The sequence below is a fragment of the Chrysochloris asiatica genome, unplaced genomic scaffold (assembly GCF_000296735.1).
Source record: "Chrysochloris asiatica unplaced genomic scaffold, ChrAsi1.0 scaffold00059, whole genome shotgun sequence".
Lineage (NCBI taxonomy): Eukaryota > Metazoa > Chordata > Mammalia > Afrosoricida > Chrysochloridae > Chrysochloris > Chrysochloris asiatica.
In genome coordinates, this window is record NW_006408577.1 from 8,926,729 (window position 1) to 8,946,827 (window position 20,099).

Sequence of the window (20,099 nt, forward strand, 5' to 3'; positions counted from 1 at the left end):
GAATTCCATTCCTCTTTAATTTGTTTTTCCTGGCATAGTAGTCCATGTGGTTGTCAGATTCAAAATGGCCAATACTGATCCACTTCAGCTCATGAATGCCTAGGATGTTGATGTGTAACCATTCCATTTTTGATAATTTTCCTAGATTCATACTTCATACATCCCATGTTCTGATTATTAATGGATGTTTACATCTGTTTCTCTTTATTTTGAGTTGTGCCCCATCAGCAAATGAAGGCCCCTAAGTAGCGTAGTAGTTATGAATTGGGCTATGAACCTTAAGGACAGCAATTCGAAACTACCAGCTGTTCTATGGGAGAAAGATGTGGCTTTCTGCTCCTGTAAAGATTTACAGCCTCAGAAACCCTGTACAGGGTCGCTATGAATCAGAACTGACTCCACAGCACATAACTACCACCACCAAGACTTTACTTAATTTGCATCGTCATGGTCACCTCTTGAGGAGGCAGCTCTTCCCGGGTCATATTTTGAGTGTCTTCCAACCTGAGGTGATTATTTTTGGGCACTGTATCTGACAATATTCTGGTGTTCTTCATCAAGATTCAATATTCAATAAACTCGTCTTGACAGTGTTCTACTGCTATTCATAAGATTTTCAGTGACCAAATAAATATTCAGAAGTAGTCTGTCATTCCTTCTTCCTAGTCTGTGTCTGGAAGCCCAGCTGAAACCTATCCAGTATGGGTGACCCTGCTGGTATTTAAAATACCTATAGCATAGCTTCCAAAATCACAGCAATACACAAGTTACCACAGTATGACAAATTGACAGACAAGTGGTGAATATATATATAGCCCTGGTGTGGGCCTGAGGGACTATGCACTGAACTATAAGATCAGTTTGAATGAAATGCAAACAGCTAATTCTGGCAGTGAGCTATGGTGAGTGGCAGGAGATTAAGATGGCATAATAAATTAATTAAGGATCAAAGGTTAAAATTTACAGATTCTTCCCTGAAAGCAGTGGTGAAACTGGAAATGTGTTGGCAGTGAATCAGAAAAGGTCACTTTATTCTTGGAGATATTATCTTAACTCAAATAAATAAATGCTCAATTGTGGTGATTCTAGTTCTGTGGCAGCTCAGCAGGGAAAACTTTGTAACAACTCTATGCATTAGATATTCATCCTTGTTTTAGCTATATTACTTTCTCACATTTAAAGCTAACTCTCTCTTTTTTAAGGAGCTATAAACATTTCAGTTAAAGGTTCAGTTGTTGCAGCTCAAAATGCACCAACAAGAAAGTTTTCAAAATCTTCACAGGCTGCTCCAGATGCAGACAGAATGAATGAGGTACAGTCTTATGATTATCATAGGTATTGGTATAAAATAATTTCTTTAAATAAGAAAACATAGAACTAATACCCTGAAATATATCATACTCTAGTAAAATTTTAGTCACCCTTGGGTACACTGAAGAACATCACCTGCATTATCACCTGCAATGTTCTGAGGCAGCATCAAATTGAGCTGCTTTGAATATTTTTTTTCTAATAGTGCTAATAGATCGCTCAGAGACAGACGTTTTCTTTTGACTAGTGATTAGCAAGTGACCTGTTGTAGTATTACCAACAAAGATTCAGAGTGCAGTCTCTGGACATACTACGTATTTTTGAAGTTGCCGATCTTCTATTATAGGAATAAAATCCACATCATGTTCCTGGTTTAGCTGTGCTAAAAAATGCATGTGGTTTGAAATATTCTAATAAGCTGAAAAATTCATAGATTTTCACCAAGAAATACTATTGTTTAGAGTAGAAGGTGGCACAATTTTCCATGTCCTATAATATATAGTAGTGGAGTTCTGGTGGGGTGCTGAGCTTAATGCACTGGATTGCAAAGTTGGTTTGAAAAACAAGGTCCGTGGTTCAAGCTCACGAGCTGCTCCTCGGAAACCCTACACAGAGTCGCTGTGAGTCAGAACCGACTCGACAGCACTTAACAGCAACAACAACAATGTAATATATAGTGGTGTCCTGGTGTGGTGTGTGGGTTAATGTGCTGGACTGCACAGTTGGTTTGAACTGCAAGGTCGACAGTTCAGCTTACCAACCACTCTTTGGAAACCCTAAACAGGATGGCTATGAATTGTTACCGACTCAAAAGCACTTAACAACAACAACATTATATACAGTAACTGACAGACTCAATTATGCATAACCAATAAAATATAGAAATGGTCCCATGGTATGCTTCTTAGTAGCATAATTTTATTATAAGCATTTTATAAGCTCATATGGTTGGGGACTTGTGTAGGGTTGGGGGCACTCTGCTAACTTATATATGCTTGGAGCCTGAAAAAAGAAACTTTTAACTACTTTCACAATTTGAAGTCCTTATATTATACAATAGACTTGAAAGTCAATGCTCTTGACTGAAAATCCTTCTATATTAAAAAAAATAATGATTATTGACTTAGTGTTGGTAATGTTTCGGTTATTAACTTTACAATCCATATTACTACAATGAGTACTTTTAATGGCCACAAATATTGAATTCATTTTGAGACATAGCATAAACATTTTTATTGTGACTTTTTCCAAATGTACAAAACCCATCACTATCAGAAACATATTTCTGATGTATTTAGCTTATATTGGATTAAAAAAATGAAGTGTATCCCACTGAATATATCTTCCTGTAAATAACATCTGATAAAGCCCTGTAGGTACAGTTGGTTAAACTAAACAAAATGTCAGTGGCTCAAACCCATTACATTAGACATTCCATGGAAGAAATATGAGTCAGTGTACTTCCATAAAGGTTTACAGCCTTGGAAATCCTGCTTAGAAGTTCCACTCTTTCCAATGCCATTGATAGTAGTTTCATAGTAACTTGTTTTAGTAGGTTGAGTTTGCAGAGATTGGCTCTCTGTTTTCCAGCTCTCCTTAAACTGTCCTTCAATTGTTAGCCCTATTTAAAACACACATTTTTGTCCTGTTAAGTTCTTTGTTGAATAGTGGTTCACAGATAGATAATTTTAGGATATAAATGAATAACTTTTTTGAGACTGCTATTTTAGAAATACCTGGTTTGAAAGTTGTCCCATAGCTGGTGTCTGGGAACTTGGCTGATAATGGTTCACTTTATTGGTAAGAACTTTCCCCTGAGAAGACTTTTTTACTCTGCCTAAATTGTTAAAACAAGTCATTTTTGCTGAACATCTACTTTCCTCCTGGTAGTCTAGAATTTTGGTATGTGCTGAGGAGAAAGTACTAACATGATAAACCTCAATTAAAAACTTTGAGTGCCAAGGAATTTCTAATGGAATTCCCAGGGCACACACGTTACTGCATTTCTTATTGCTGGTGAAAAGAACACCCTAAAATATGGAAGGTAGAGAGTATAAAGAAAACTCTGCTTTGATTTATCTAGACTCAACTGGTACCTTTTTTCCTTTTCTGAGTCTATGTACATCCTTTGCTATAATAGATCTTAGACCTGAGTACAACTATATGCTGTGTTACATGAGCGCTAACAGATAACTATATTGTCTTGTGGATTCCCAATACAACAAAGAACTTCTGAATTTCATAAATATTATATATAATATAAATAAAACTGTATAGTTATAGTCAATAAGTTTTTTAAACCTTTTGCAAATTTCTATATTTTAGATAAAAAATAATAGCTGACATTTAAGTTTGAGAAAAAATTGTATCTTTGAGATCTGTTTTTTTTTTTTGCATATTATATAGAAAGAAATAAATGCTGATTTGAATGAAAGATCAGCCCGGGGACCTTACCGCTCTGAATCAGGTAAATATTGGAAATATTTATTCAGTTAATCATGTAAACTGCTAATTCATTTCTCCAACAAGCATTTATTGAATTCCTGCTTTATACCAACTAAGGTACTAAGTACCTTGAACATTTGTTGTTGTTAAGTACTGTTGAGTCAGCTCTAACTCATAGCAACCCTATATAAGGTTTCCAAGAAATAGTGGGTTTGAACTGTCACAGAAAAACAGTGGTTTCCATTTAAGGCTATTACATTGTATTGGGGATGTATGTATATTACTAACTGATGATAGGAATCTTTGAGTGCTATAAATGGTTAACTCACTAAGCTACTAGCCAAATGGTTATCAGATCAAACCCACACATAAGTACCTCAAAAGAAAAGCATGGAAGGATGCTTCCAAAAAAGTCAACCTTTGAAAGCCCTATAGATTACTTTACTCTGGCATACGTGAGGTCCTAAAGAGTAGAATAGATTCTACAGAAAATGGTTTTACTAGTAATTTTACTATAAGTGCAATATAAGAAAGTATGTGTGTATTCATGTAAAAGTCAGAGGAATTATAGGGGAAACAGCATATAGGTCTACCTACTGCTGTCAGAGAAGCATTAATAAAAAAAGGTTAATATGAGCCATGAGAATTAAAAGAAATTTTCTATTTCAATTTTGAGAAAATTAACACATTATGGTATTAGGTATTTCCATTTATACATCACTGTATAATTTGTCATTTTTGGAACTTGACTTGAATGTAATCCCATTGTAAGTATGTTTTATTATTATATATATTATACATATATTAGTTCTGATGTAGTGTCATAGGATAATACACTGGACTGCAAGGTCAGTTTGAGTCACAAGGTTGGGAGTTCAAATCTACCAGGAGCTCCTCAGAAACCCTATACAGGGTCGCTATGAGTTGGATTCGACTCAATGACACTTACCTACAAAAACAACGTATTAGTTCTGTGTTTTTAAAAAGTTTATTCCAATGTAGTTTATGATGTTTTTCATGTAGTTCTTCTGGTTTCAGGAGACAGGAGACTGATGTTCATGTGTTCCATTAGTTCCTGGAACTAATTGATTTCAAGTGTCTTCAGTTTTCATCACTCTTGTTTCCTCCATGCATGGAGAGTCTAATAGTTGCACACTAGAAGACCGCTAATGTTTAAGATCCCAGTCACTACTCCCTAAAGTAGGATATAGAACACTGTCTTAGGTGATTGATTATATTATGTCAACTGACTATGGTTCTCAGGCCCCAGGCCCAGCAACTCGTTGTTTCAAGGTGTTTGGTAATATCTAAGAATGTTTCATAATTTTGCCCACTGTGTGCTCCACAACATTCATAGATGTGTTTGCAGTGAAAGTAAATGTTGTTATTGCTAAGTGCTGTCAATTTGATTCTGACTCATAGCAATTCCATATAGGCTTTATAAGAAGTAGCTGGTGGGTTTCAACTGCCAACCTTGTGGTTCCCAGTCCAGGGCTGATTCTACAGTGCCACATCAGGAGTCCTTGAAAATAAATATTCATGTACAAATATCCTCTGTCATACCTGTTCCCTATTTATCTGTCCATGTACCTACCTGTAGAACACTTGTAGCAGTGTTGTATATATAACAGTATATATGTCTATTCTCTTTAGTGCTTCTATTCCTCCTGTTTGGTCACCTGCTTTCATCCTTCCTCTGCCAACCTCCCTTTTGTATATTGCCCTCCCTGTCATACATATCTACTCTACAGCTAGTGAATTACTCCTACTTCTCTCCCACCCCTGGTAACCATCAAAGAATTTTTCTTTCAGCATGAACTCCTTTTGTTGAAATTTTTCAATAGTGGTCTCATACAATATTTGCCCTTTTGTGATTGATTGATTTCAAACATCATAATGTCCTCAAGGTTCATACATGTTATGTGGTGTTTCATGAGTTCATTGTTACTCTTTAACATTTTGTAGTGTTTCTTTGTGTGAATGTACCAAAACTAGTTTATCCATTCTTCCATTGATGGGCTAAACTGCTGCCCATCTTTTTGCTACTGTGAGTAGTACTGCATTAGACATGGATATACATGCATCTGTTTGTGTCATGGCTCTTGTTTCTTATACATATATAACAAGTAGAGGGATTGTTGCTATTTCCAACTTTTTGATGAAGCACCATACCATTGTCCCAAAGTTGTTGTACCATTTTACAGTCCCACCAGAAGTGTAGGTGGGTCCCAATCTCTACACTCTTACCAGCATTTTTTGTTTTCTTTTTTTTCCTGAATTTTGCTATTAATGGTGGAGTGAGATGATATCTCAGTATTGTTTTGATATATATCTCTCTAATGGTCTTCAGCATTTCTTCAGATGTTTATTAGCGGACTGAATGCCTTCTTTGGTGAAGTGTCTGTCCATGTTTTCTGCCCATTTTCAAATTGGATTATTTGTCTTTATCTTTTAGAGGTGTTCAAGTTTTCAATAAATTTTAGAGATCAGTCCCTTGTATGAGATGTCATTACAAAAAATTTTTTCCCAGTTTGTGGGATATCTTTGTACTTTTTTGGTGAAATTTTTTGATGCACATGTCTTCTTTTTAGGAGGTCCCGTCACCTAGTTTTTATTCTGTCATTTGTATGTTTTTATGCCATGTATTAGGACCTACTTTTTCAACTATGATCTATATATTTCTTGGTTTTGTGTTGCAATATTTAATTTACATTGAGTTGGTTTTTGTATATGTGCGAGATATGGATCTTGATTATTTTTCTACAAATGAATTTCTAGTTTTACCAAAACCATTTGTTAAAGAGACTATCTTTTCCCCATTTAATGTGTTATGACCCTTTGTCAAAGATCACCTGACTGTATATAAGTGGATTTACTTTTGGGTTCTTAATTCTGTTCCACTGATCCATGTGTTTTTCGTTGTACCTGTACCAGGCTATTTTGACCACAGTAGATATGTAGTGGGTTTTGAAACCAGAAAGTGAGAGGCCTCCTATATTTTTCTTCTTCTATAGTAATGTTTTGCTTATCTAAAGTCTCTTTCCTTTTAATATAGTTACTGATCAGTGTTTGCATGTCTTTTTTAAAGAATAATGTTGGAATTTGGATTGGGATTGCTTTGGGTTGTGTTCACATTTTCACAAAGTTAAAATCTTTCTATTTATGTTTTTAAATAGTAATGTATTTCAAACTTTACTTCTCAGATCTGTGCACTCTTAATTTCAGCTTTCTTCTCTCTAAAGCTGAGCACACACAAAAACATTACAAACTCAAGAGGATTACATATTAAATGAGACATTTTATAATCATCAGTTGTTTCTGTTGGCTACTCATTTGTTGGACAAAATAAAAGTTACCAATTAAATTAGACTTTGAACTGGTTCTGATTATTAACACTACTTTCTGTGATCAGAGTATCTCATATATTTACATAGAGATGTTCTATATAATGACTGCCTATCATCTTTATTCATGGAGTCCTGGTATGGTGCTGTGGGTTAATGCACTGGACTGTAAGGTCAGTTTGCATTGCAAGGTTGGTGGTTCAGGCTCACCAGCTGCTCCTTGGAAACCATATGCAGGGTTGCTATGAGTTGGAACTGTCTAGATGGCACTTAATTATCTTTATTCAGAGTATTTACAGAAGTCTAATTATGGAGTCCTGTTATATTATGTACAAAACAGGTTAAGACAATATTTGTGTGGGAAGATACTAATCAAAGGCAGATCAATGAATAAATATTGAATAAATACATTAATTAAATAATGTAGTCAATAAATGTTTTAGAGTACTTTCTCTATGTTATTGTTATGAATTTATATGCTCTTCAAGGAAAAATAGAAAAAATAAATAATCAAAGTACAGCATAATGAATCTTAGAAGAATGTATAGAGTAATTTGGAGTACTGGGAAAGGGCATTTTTTTACTTAAACATGTTCAAGAAAGTCTTTTGAGAGGAATTAATATAGACTGAATAAGACCCAAAAGATAAGAAATAAATTTAAAATGATACAGGCTGCTTCAGAAAAAGAAAATAACAAGATCATTGGCTCATATTCACAAAAACCATGATACATTTAAAGAGTTTCATGTTATTCAGTGCCTCTGTTTTATAAAGTCACCATGAGCTGGAATCAAGAGAGCAGCTTGGGATTAGTTTTGGTACCATACCATGCACAGAAAATCAGTCAAAGATGACACTGGAGATGTAAACATGGATGTGAAATCTAAGGGCGTATTTTATGCTTTGCTAAAGAATTTGGACTTCAAGTGGCAATGATGGGGATCCTTGGCATTTTTCAAACATGGTAGTGACAACAAAAAGAAAAAAAAAATCAATTAAAGGATGTTAATTACCATTTTGCAAGGAGCTGTGAAAGGATGCAAATTAAATACTATTTTCCTTTTCTGGTAAATAGGACCTCAGGCTCATACTACATCCCAAGGTATTTTCTCTTCTCGTGTTTTGTCAAATACGTAAGTATATAAAAAATTTCTGAGTAGTTATAAATTATATATTAATAATTAACGCAACTTGCTTACTTTATTCTTCTAGTTCTGCATGGATTTGGAAAGTTCTCGGCACTTACTTTATATTTTAAAGTTGTTGTTGTGTTAAGTGCTGTCGGTTAATTAATCGTGTTCTCCTACCTCCTCCCCTGTGGTTTTCCCTGTATTTTGGATCTTGATTCCACTTGTAAGTGTAATCCCACCATGACCTCACCAGCTCAAGTTGCTTCCCAGGATCTGGACTTACCCCTTTTCCTCTCCCCTCTTGAAATATTTACCATTACATAAGTCATTTGAGGTTGTTGGCTTTCTAAGGATGATAAGATATTTTACTGTATAGTATTAATGACTTAATTTGTTATTCCCTCCGAAAGAGTATTTTGCAGTAGTACAAAATCATCAATCTCTAATGTTGGGGAATGTACAGGCTTTTGGATAAGTTTTTTGTTTGTTTGTTTGTTTTTGTTTTTGTTTTTTAGGAGCGGGTGAGGAAGGCACTGGGGGATGTTTGATTCTTTAACCCTTGTTAACTGCCTATTTGTTGGTATGTCTGTTTTTGTTGATCGTGAGAGGAGGAAGAAAGACTATTATTTCAGACAAAATCCATTATCTTTTTTTTTTAATTCAACAAATAAAATCCCTAGTTGCTATGAAAATGAATTATGTAGAGGAAAGTGATATTGACATATTCAGACCAGGAGGAAGGCTCTTGACTCTAGTATGTCAGTTTGTCTAACATCCTGAGGATTCATAGGATACATAGTAGTGTAATAGGTGCAGAAGGAAGGAAATGGACTAGTCCCATTGATAGTAATTGGAAAAGACAAAGAACAATCGTGGATACACTTTATAAAGTAAATTTTTATTAAAATAGGTGGTCTGCTTCTTTAGAGCAAAGATTAGATAAGACTTATTAAGTATTCTTGTCTTTACACCTTCTCTTGCCACAGACTACAGAATTACAAAGTCACTTGAATCGTTACGTAGGAAATATTTTGAATACTCTTTAACTGAATATCATCTCATTCTGCATGTCCTGGAACTTTCATCATCACTTATTCCCTAAAATACCATACTTTAGTAGCACCTTGCCTAACACCAGGTCAGAACACAAAAAAATACAATTGATGGTATTTTTTGGTCTCTGTCACACCAGCGTCATGTTCCTCTTGACTGATTTAACTCCATAGCTCATAAGATTTAATACAGTGTCCTTAATTTTGTTTCTGCATGTGTCTCTTCCTTTGATCTTTATCACTTAACGTTCTCTGTTTTTATACTGCTTATACAAAAGTCAAAGACAGTAGCATAAATAAAATAGATGCAGAATTTCAGGATCAAGTGAATAAAGATGACACAAATAAGATAGCAGTGAGGAGAAAATGAATTGCAATAATTAAGCATTACATTTCAATAAAGAGTAATTTTGTATGATTGGGATGGATGATATAAGAACAATAAAGAAAGGAGCAAATCTGCCACCATGAATACAGTAGTTAGAAACTATACATTTGTTTATTGGGTTAAAGGAGGGATGTGATATGGCCAAATTAGTTAGACATGGTAGATTACTTGGATAACAGCATATCTGACAGAAAGAAGACCAAAAAAAAATTGGAACCCGTACTGGAAGTCTCTTAGTGAGTAGTGGCCAGCACCAACTCATCATTTTTGGATTAGATATAAATATTCACAGACACAAAACACTTTAAATGAAAATCTATTAATCAGACATTTATTGAGAACCTACTGTATTCAAAGCATATGGGTTAGATATAAGGCAGATACCAAGATGTAGCTCTGTAGGATAAGCATTGGACTATGAGCCACAACATCAGTAGTTCAAGCCCACCAGCTGCTTCTCAGAAACCCTATACCAGGTTTCAATAAGTCTGAAAGGATTCCATTAACCCTTAATAACAACAACAACACAACAAACTTCAGATGTGTTTAACAATACATTGGAGGAAATAGGTTGACAAAAATAGTACCAGAGGGAGGAGTGGAAAAAGTGGAGAATTTCAATCTAATCATTAATGTGGACAACTCAACCACCCACCCAGATATATTGACTTTATAATTGGAATGCCAGTGATAAAATATACAGGTGCTAATTTTAAATCCTATTCCAGGCAAAAGAATGAATGAATGAATTAGTCAGGAGAATGAACTATGTGTCATGGAAGATCGAGTAGTATTGTGTATCACGCCAAGCTTTTAAACATAAACTATCTTCTCCCATAAAGACTTATAGCCTCAGAAACCCTGTACAGGGTTGCTGTGAGTTGGAACCGACTCCACAGCACATAACCACCACCACCACCATATAGACTTGGATTGAGAAACTACCTATTTGGAAGTATTAAATAAATAGAACTAATTTATTCTCACCATAGTAATCTTCAATTGGTGAGGTCAAGTAGTTAAAGATATATACATTTTTGACTAAAGAGGAGGTTGAATGGAGGATAAAGTCAAGAGTAGAAAATTATATTTTATATTCTTTTATGATATAGCATTTTAAACTGAAATCTATATTTTGTTCTTGAGGCATTTCAACTGATTGCCATTGATAAGAGTTGATTCAACAATCCAAACAAGAAATATTTTGTGTTAGTAAGGTTAACATAATCAGAAGCTTATCAAGAAGAATTTCCTCAGACTAGGAAAACTCGGATGTATGGTAGTCAACAAGTTATTTATATAGAACAATCATGTCATTCTTGGAATTATGGTGGAACTTCTCAGTACAGCGTCTGGTTGTCTGGTTCATTTGCATGTTTATGTTCCATTAACTCCAAAAGATTTTGTCCTACTTTATTGCAAATTTCAAACGATATCACTTTATCTGATTATTTCTTCTTTTGGAAAAATATTTAACACACTTTACAATTCACTTTTTATAGCGTACAGTTCAGTGCTTTTTAGCATATTCACAAGTTGTGCAATCATTATCACAGTAAATTTTAGAGTATTTTTATCACCTCAGAAAGAAAACTTGGACCGTTAAGTTCTATCCTCTCTTCCCATATCCCTTCTCCGAGCCCTTGTTGTTATTGCTAAGTGTTATAGAGTTGATTTTGACCCATAGTGAACCTATACAGCGTTTCCAAGGAGCAGCTGATGAGTTTGAACAATTGATCTTATGATTCAAACTGAGTTTGTACTCCCAGCCCTATGCAACCTCTAATCCATTTCCTGTCTCTATAGATTTTCTGGCTGTTTATTTTTTTCATTTAACATATTTTTCAGTTCCACCTGTTGTACTTCATTACTTTTAATATCTAAATAATATTTCATTGCACTGATATATCGTATTTCATATATTCATTCTTCAGTTGATGAACTTTTTGCATTATATGAAAATACATTAAAAAAAATTTTTTGTATGAACATATACTTTTAATTTGGAGGGGTATATACCTAGGAGAGTTGTGGGATAACATCATCAACATCATACAGGTAAAAAGTAAAAAGTCATTAAGAAGATAAGAAAGAAGAAAAAGTCAGATTGGATGTCAGAAGAGACTCTGAAACTTGCTCTCCAGCAAAGAGATGCTAAAGCAAATGGAAGAAATGAGGTACAAGAGCTGAACAGAAATTTTCAAAGATCAGTTTGAGAAGATAAAGCCAAGTATTACAACAAAATGTGCAAAAATCTGGAGTCAGAAAACCAAGAAGGAAGAACACTGTCAGCATTTCTCAAGCTGGAAGAACTGAAGAAAAAATTCAAGCCTCTACTTTCATTATTGAAGGATTCTCTGGGCAAATTATTGATGATGCAGAAAGCATCAAGAGAAGATAGAAGGAATACGTAGAGTCACTGTACCAAAAGGAAATGGGTAATAGTCAACCATTTCAAGAGGTAGCATATGATTAAGAGCCAATGATACTGAAGGAAAAAGTCCAAGGTGCATTGAAGGAATTGGCAAAGAACAAGGCACCAGGAATTGATGGCATAAAAATTGAAATCTTTCAAGAAAGTGAGGCGGCACAAGAGGCACTCACTCAAATTTCTGCCAAGAAATTTGGAAGACAACTATCTGGCTGACTTATTGGAAGAGTTCCATATCTGTGCCCATTCCAAAGAGAGGTGACCCAATGAAATACAGAAATCATCAGCCAATATTTTTTTTTTATATCCCATGCGAGTAAAATTTTACTAGAAGTAATACAGAAATGGCTACAAGCATACATTGACAGAGAACTTCCAGAGGTTCAAGGTGGATTAAGAAGAGGTCATGGAATGAGGGATATCACTGTTGATGTCCGATGGATCTTAGCTGAAAGCAGAGACTATCAGAAAGTCGTTTACCTATGCTTTATTGACTATGCAAAGGCTTTCGAATCTGTGGATTATGACAAGCTATGGACAACATTGCTAAGTATGATTATTCCAGAACACTTGATTGTGCTCATGAGGAGTCTGTACCTGGACCAAGAGGCTGTTGTTTGAACAGAACATGGGAACACTGAATGGTTTAAAATTAAGAAAGGTGTGTGACAGGGCTATATTCTTTCACCATACTTAATCTGTATGCTGAGCAAATAACCCAAGAATTTGGGTTATATGAAGAAATATGTGGCATCAGGATTGGAGGAAGACTCATGAACAACCTAATATGCAGATGATACAATCTTGCTTGTTGAAAGTGAAGAAAATTTTAAAAATATTTACTGATTATGAAGATCAAAGAGCACAGCCTTCGGTATGGGTTGCATCTCAATGTCAAGAAAACAAAAATCCTCACCACTGGACCAATAAACAACATTCTTATCCACGGAGAAAAGATTGAAGTTGTCAAGGACTTCATTCTTCTTGGATCAACTTTCAACACTCAAGAAGCAGCATATTGCATTAGGCAAATCTGCTGCACAAGACCTTTTTAAAGTGTTGAAGAGAAAAGATGTCAGCTTGCAGATTAAGGTGCACCTGACCCAAGTCATGGTATTTTCAGTAACCTCATATGCATATGAAAGCGGGACAGTGAATAAGGAAGATTGAACAAGAATTGATGCTTTTTGAGTTATGATGTTAGAGGAAAATATTAAAAGAACCAACAGATCTGTGTTGGAAAAAGTGCAGCCAGAGTGCTCCTTGAAGGCCAGGATGGCCAAACTTTGTCCTTCTCTCATACTTTGGACATATTGTCAGGAGGGACCAGTCGCTAGAGAAGGATATCATGTTTGGTAGGATGGAGGGTCATTGTAAAAGAGGAAGATCGCCAGTAAGATGGATTGGCAAAGTGGCAGCATCAATGGGCTCAAGTGTGGCAAAAATAGTGAGGTTAGCCCAGTATCGGGCAGTGTTTCATTCTGATGTGCATAAGGTCACTGTGGGTTGGTACCTACACAATGGCACCTAACAAAAACAATATACCTAGGAATGTAGTTACTGAGTCATATGACAACTCTCTTTAACTTTATGAGGAACTGTCAAACAGTTTTCTAAAACAGGTACACATCATTTTACATTCCTACCAGCAGTGGATATAGGTTCCGATTTCTCCACATCCCTGCTAACACTTACTATTATCGATTTCTTTGTTATAACTAACATAGTGGATGTGCTGTGGCATTTCATTGTCCTTGTTTTCCTTTCTGGTTCCCTATTGACTAATGATATGTCATGATTGCCTATAAGTTCTTTGGAGATATCTCTGTTTAAATTCTTTGCCCATATTTTAATTGGTCTATCATTATGTTGTTGAGTTTTAAGAGTACTTTATATAGTCTAGATACTAAATTCTTATCAGATATGCAAGGGGACTTCAAAGAATCGTGGCATATAGAATAAAAAGATAAGGGAATTTTTCCACAAGTTTTTGAAGCCCCCTTGTATAATTTTTATTATATTATTTGGTTAATCTCTTTTCGTTCTTTATAGTGTCTTTTGAAACAAAGATTTAATTGTGATAAAGTCCAATTTATCTATTTTTCCCTTTGGTTACTGTGTTTTAGGTGTCTACTAAGAAACCATTGCTTAATCCAGTTACAGTAATGCACACCTATATTTTTTTCTAAAAGATTTATAGGTAGAGCTCTTACATTTAGGTATTTGATTCGTTTTGAGTCAACTTTTGTAAATAGTATGTGATAAAGGTCAAACTTCATTTATTCATGTGGATATGCTACCATTTTTTTAAAACTCCCTATTGAAATATCTTGACACCCTTGCCCATAAGCTATTGCCTATAAATATATGAGATTATTCCTGTACTTTGAATTATATTCCATTGATAACGTCTATCCTTGAGATATCTTTTTTCTGGGCTTGGTATTAAGGTAATATTAGACTAGTAGGTGGGTTTGTAAGTATATCTTCCTCTTCTGCTTTTTAGAAAAAGTAAATGAAAGGTTTTGTTAATTTTGTTGATTTCTTTTTCTAAAAACAGCATTTGGTTTAATTGATTTTTTTCTATTGTGTTTCTTTTTCATATTATTATTATTATTTCACATTACTATTTTATTCATATCTTTATTATTTCTTTCCTTTTGTGTATTTTAGGTTTCCTTTTCTTTTTCTAGTGGGTTGGCTTAGTGACTTGAGACCTTCCTTTATTTAATGTAAGCATTTACTACTCTAAATTTCCTTCCATAAACTCATCCTACAAGTTTCAGTATATTGTATTTTTGTTTTCATTCATTTAAATCATTTTCTTATTTTCATCATTATTTGACTAATTGATTATTTAGGTTCATTTATTTATAAATTTAACTTCTATATATTTGTGAATTTTCAAATTTCCTATTTGTTACTGATTTCCAATTGCATTCCATTGTAGTTGGAAAGCTTACTTTGGATGTAAATTTAAATGATATCTATATGTGTGGCACTGTGGGTTAACACGCCAGACTCCAAAGCCATTTGAACTTCAAGGTCAGAGGTTCAAGCTCACCAGCTACTCCTCAGGAATCCTATACAGGGTTGCTATGGATTGGAATCGACTTGATGGCACTTGACAAAAACATGTTTTTTTAAAATGTTGTTGTTGTTAATTGCCATTGAGTATGTTCTGACTCACAGTGATCCTGTATAGGATTTCCAAGGAAAGGCTGGTGAGTTTGAACCACTAACTTTGTGGTTTAAATCAACCTTACAATTCAGTACATTATCCTACAGCTCCACACCAGCTAAGTTAAAATTGTTGTTTAGTAAGTTCTTCCTTCAGAGTTTTTATCTGTTATTCCTAAGAGTTTCTATTGAATTATTTTCTCTATCTGTAGGCCATTCTGTCTTCTTTCTTGGCATATATTTGGTTGAAAATTGAATAATTTAAGCAGTGTAATGTGTCAACTTTGGAAATCAGATAAAGGTTTGTGTTTGTTACTTCTTGTTGTTGCTGTTGTTCATCTATTTACTTATCTTTCTGAAGTAATTCTATAAGTCTGTTTCATTTTGTGATCACCGAGGTCTCAGATATGTCCTTAATAACTCTTCCTCCCAGAGTGATATAGTTAATGCACTCAGCTGCTAACAAAACTTTGGAAATTTGAGTCCACCAGTGGCACCCTGGAAGAAATGCTTAGCAGTCTATGCCAAAAAAATCTGACACTGAAGACCATTTGCAGAACAGTTTCACAGTGACACTTAGGGATTTACCATGACTCAGAAGCAATACTCAAAAAGATATACTCCTTTCCAGACATGAAGGGTGGGCAGGGCCATAGTCTTGACTTCTTCCGGTCTCTTTCTTGACAAGTAAGCTGATCATTTATTGATTTATTTTTAATAAATTTGAGTTTTGTTCAACATATTTTATCACCATATCTGGGACCTTTAATGTGATCCCTTTCAGAGCAGTTGGTAGTGGTAGCTGGGTACCATCTAGGTCTTCTGATTTCAGAGTCACGGAGATGGATGTTCACATGTTCCATGAGCCCAGTGAACTAATTGATTCCAAGCATCTTCAATTCCAATCACTCTTCGTTCTTCTGCACATGGAGAAACTAATAGCTACACCTTAGAAGGCTGCTCATGAGGTTTTATTATCCAATATATATGTGTATTGTGTATGTGTGTATCCAATATATATATGGAGCTCTGGTAGCGTAGTGGTTATGAATAGGGCTGCGAACCTTAAGGCCAGCAGTTCAAAACTACCAGCTGCTCCGTGGAAGAAAGATGAGGTGTTCTGCTCCCATAAAGATTTACAGCCTCGGAAACCCTGTACAGGGTCGCTATGGGTCAGAAATGACTTGACGGCACTTAACAACAACAACTATATATATATATTTATATTCCATTCTTTCTCCCATACCCATACTGGCCATGTATCTATCTGCAGAACTTGCTGTTCCAAGCTTGCACATTCTTTTGTCAACCTCCTTCTTCTTGTATATTGCCCTCTCCATCATATGAATTAATATGTGTCTATCCTCTGTACAGGGTCGCTATGGGTCGGAACCGACTCGACGGCACTTAACAACAACAACAACATCCTCTAGCCAGTGAACTTCCTTCCCACCCCTGGCAACCATCAAAAATGTTTTCCTTTTCTCTTTCGAATTCTTAATATATTTGTGGTATATATATACTTACTTTTATCTAAGTGCATTCATTTGGGTCAGAAAACCAGTTGAGGACAGCTAGCAGTGAATATAGAAGACTTACTAAGTTTCATTTTATTCCTATGGCAAAAGGTAGAAAGAATAGAAAAATGAAGCTGGGAGACATAGATTGCAAAATATCTAGGATACTATGATCCTGGAAAGAAAATGAAACAAAGAATAAAGAACATGTTGCTAATACTAGGTTTCATGCTCTAATTTTCATGTATGTAAAAAGGTATTAGTCTAGGAAAGGGGTCCTGTTGTGGTGCTTTAGGTCAGTTTGATATGCAAGGTTGATGGTTCAAACTCACCAACCACTCCTCGGAAACCCTATACAGGTCACTATAAGTCAATACCAACTCATAGTGGCTCATATAGGGTTTCCTAGGAGTGGTTGATGGCACTTAACAACAACGTTCTAAGAAAGCATTATTGCTACCTAGCTCAGTTTCTGAGCTGAAACCAGTGAGGTTTTCATTTTCAGCCAAAAGTAAGCATACAATTCTCTGTATGGCCATTTTTTAAAATAAAATATACTTTGGGGAAAAGAAGTAAATTTGATCAAATAAACGGTATATGTTGAAATAATAAAAAGGGTATGTTACTTTTAAAGTAGGATGGATACAAGCAAAGGGTCCATGTTTGCAAAAGATAGGACTATAATATAGAACTCTGAATCTTAGGCAATGTTTTATTAACCATTTTTTACATGCTATCACTTCCATGATTGAATTGTTCTTTTATATAGTAACAAACTGTATTTTTATTTTGTTTAATGTTTAATGATAAATGATCCTAATTAAAACACATAATAGAATACTATCATATAGAGAAAATACTATCATATATAGGAAACATCTAAATTAATGTTGAATGATGATATTGAATGCCTGGAAATCCATGATTTTAACCCACAGTTATTCACATTATTCCCTTCTTACTGTAGGATGTGTAGGATAATAGGAGTAGGAGATTTGAAGAATTTACAAAGTGATTATCAGAAAATTTTAGCAGACAGGAGAGGCGAGCTCTCCTCATGTCTTTCCCAAGTTAATCACAAAGCTACAGTCATGTCAAAGACATGTTAGAAGTAGAACTAGTCAGCTAGATTAACTGTTCACGTAGCAGGTATAATTCTAATCCTCTTTGTAATAGAGCATGTTTCGGTATACAGAGAACATTATCTAAGAAGGAGGTGAAATAGGATTGTTAAATGTGCTTAAAAGTCTGTCACAACTCATAGCAACCCTGTATAGGCTTTCCAAGGAATAGTTGGTGGGCTTAAATTGCCAATCTTGAGGTTAGCAGTCCAGTACTTATCTTACAGAGCCACACCATGTGAAATAGGGTGGTGGTGTTATGCCGTGGAGTCAGTTCCAATTCATAGCAAACCTGCGAAAGGGTTTCCGAGGCTGTAAATCTTTACGGGAGAAGAAAGTCTCATCTTTCTCCCATGGAACAGTTGGTAGTTTCGAACTGCTGACCGTGAGATTAGCAGACCAACTCGTAACCACTACGCTAACAGAGCTCCTTCGTGAAATAGGGTAGTTAGACAAAAATAAAGCTTATTCTTTCTTTTTAATTTCTGTAGAAAAACTACCAGGCATTAAAAGGAAAAACTGACTAATTCAATTATTAGAAATTTTAGAAATTGTTACATTACATAAATCTTTGACCCTAAGTAAATAATTAAATGCAACCTTTCTTAATTTTACAGACAGCAGAATCTTCTACAAAATTGCTTGCACGAAAAAGTATGTATCACAAGAGCCACTGACAAAGCATCATTAATAGTGGTTTTTAATGTGTCATAATAGGAAAAAATCTGTGAATAACAAGTAATAATTTTTTTTATTAAATTAGTCTCCCCCTTTGTCCTTTTTATTTGCTTTCTTTCATTTTCAATTGATTCTTCAAATTGTAGCTGTCCAAATTTATTACAAAAATATAAGGTTGATCTTTCAAGAAGGGGTCTTTGGATACAGAATAAGGGGGTGAGTGTGAAGGAAACTAGCAGTCACAGGGACGGCATCAAATACAAGTCTATTTGATCATGTGAAGCCATTAAATGACATGCATTTGCTGATTGGTTGGTGAACTCAGTTGCAGGTGAGCCAGGATACCTAGCTCAGTCAGTCATAGGACCTGATGATGCAAAAAATATAACTGAAGAAAATAATTAGCCCCATACAATTTAAGATTTAAAGCAGGCAAAGATACGAAAGGGTGTATTTTAAACCCTGTACAGGGTCGCTATGGGTCGGAACCGACTCGACGGCACTTAACAACAACAACAACATACTAGTTCTAGTAGCATAGTGATTATGAATCAGGCTAACTTCAAGGTCAGCAGTTTGAAGCTACCAGCTGTCCCACAGGAAAAAGATGAGGCTTTCTGCTCCCATAAAGATTTACAGCCTCGGAAGCCCTGTACAGGGTGACTATGAGTCCGAATTGACTCCATGGCACATAACCACCACCATCTACACAGTAAAGCTAGATAGATCTGTCAGAAACGAGACAGGTTGAGGATAACAACTCGTAATCTATTCACCTTTTCACATGGACAACTGCTCAATACATAGAATGTGCAGCAAATACAGAGGCTTTGTTTCAAGAAAATGTTTTTCAGTTTAATATTTAAATGAAAATCCAATGAAAAACAGAATTCTATTTATTATATTATACCACATAGAAAAGTTTAAGAATGTCCCTAATTCATATATGAATGTTGAAAACTCTTTCTCACACCTAGCTTTAGAGTAATAATTTAAGTTATTAATTATCTCTGGTAGGAATGAAAATAATATATATTGAATGTCTTTTTATGTGCTGGAACAGATTTAAAACAATAGTCTTCTCTATTAAAGTTCAGATTTTATTCTTAGAAACATTTGATTTAGGATGTATTTATATAAAATAAGTATTTACTAACATATGCTTATCATTCCAAAACATGTTTTTCATACAAATGACCATTTTCTGTAAAATAAATGAAAAACAATCTTAGGAGGTTTGGGCATTAGAGTGAAACAAACAAACAAACAAACAAATTCTTTATACTCTCAAATGGGTCAAGAGAGAGCAGGGTGTTAAATATTCTTTGAATGTTGGCATTAAATCTGAACTATAATTGCAGCAATATCTTGGGAGCTGACAGACCCTTTACAGGAAGTTCATTGCAAACTCTGGAGCCTACACACCAGTCTTCTAGTCTGTGCTACCTTTTATTTGTGTTTACAGCCTGTACATCTTATTTATACTACGTACAGGTCTACC

The 20,099-nt window shown here is 34.9% G+C and overlaps 1 protein-coding gene across 1 annotated transcript in view; it reads left to right on the plus strand.

The window, feature by feature from the left end:
* The window catches only part of FSIP2 (fibrous sheath interacting protein 2), a 110,925-nt gene that overhangs the window by 32,660 nt on the left and 58,166 nt on the right, over window positions 1–20,099 (plus strand). The window contains exons 12-15 of the mRNA XM_006864063.1: window positions 1,203–1,312; window positions 3,718–3,778; window positions 8,177–8,234; window positions 18,538–18,574. Coding sequence (XP_006864125.1) covers window positions 1,203–1,312; window positions 3,718–3,778; window positions 8,177–8,234; window positions 18,538–18,574 — 266 coding nt within the window. The remainder of the gene's footprint in view (window positions 1–1,202; window positions 1,313–3,717; window positions 3,779–8,176; window positions 8,235–18,537; window positions 18,575–20,099) is intronic.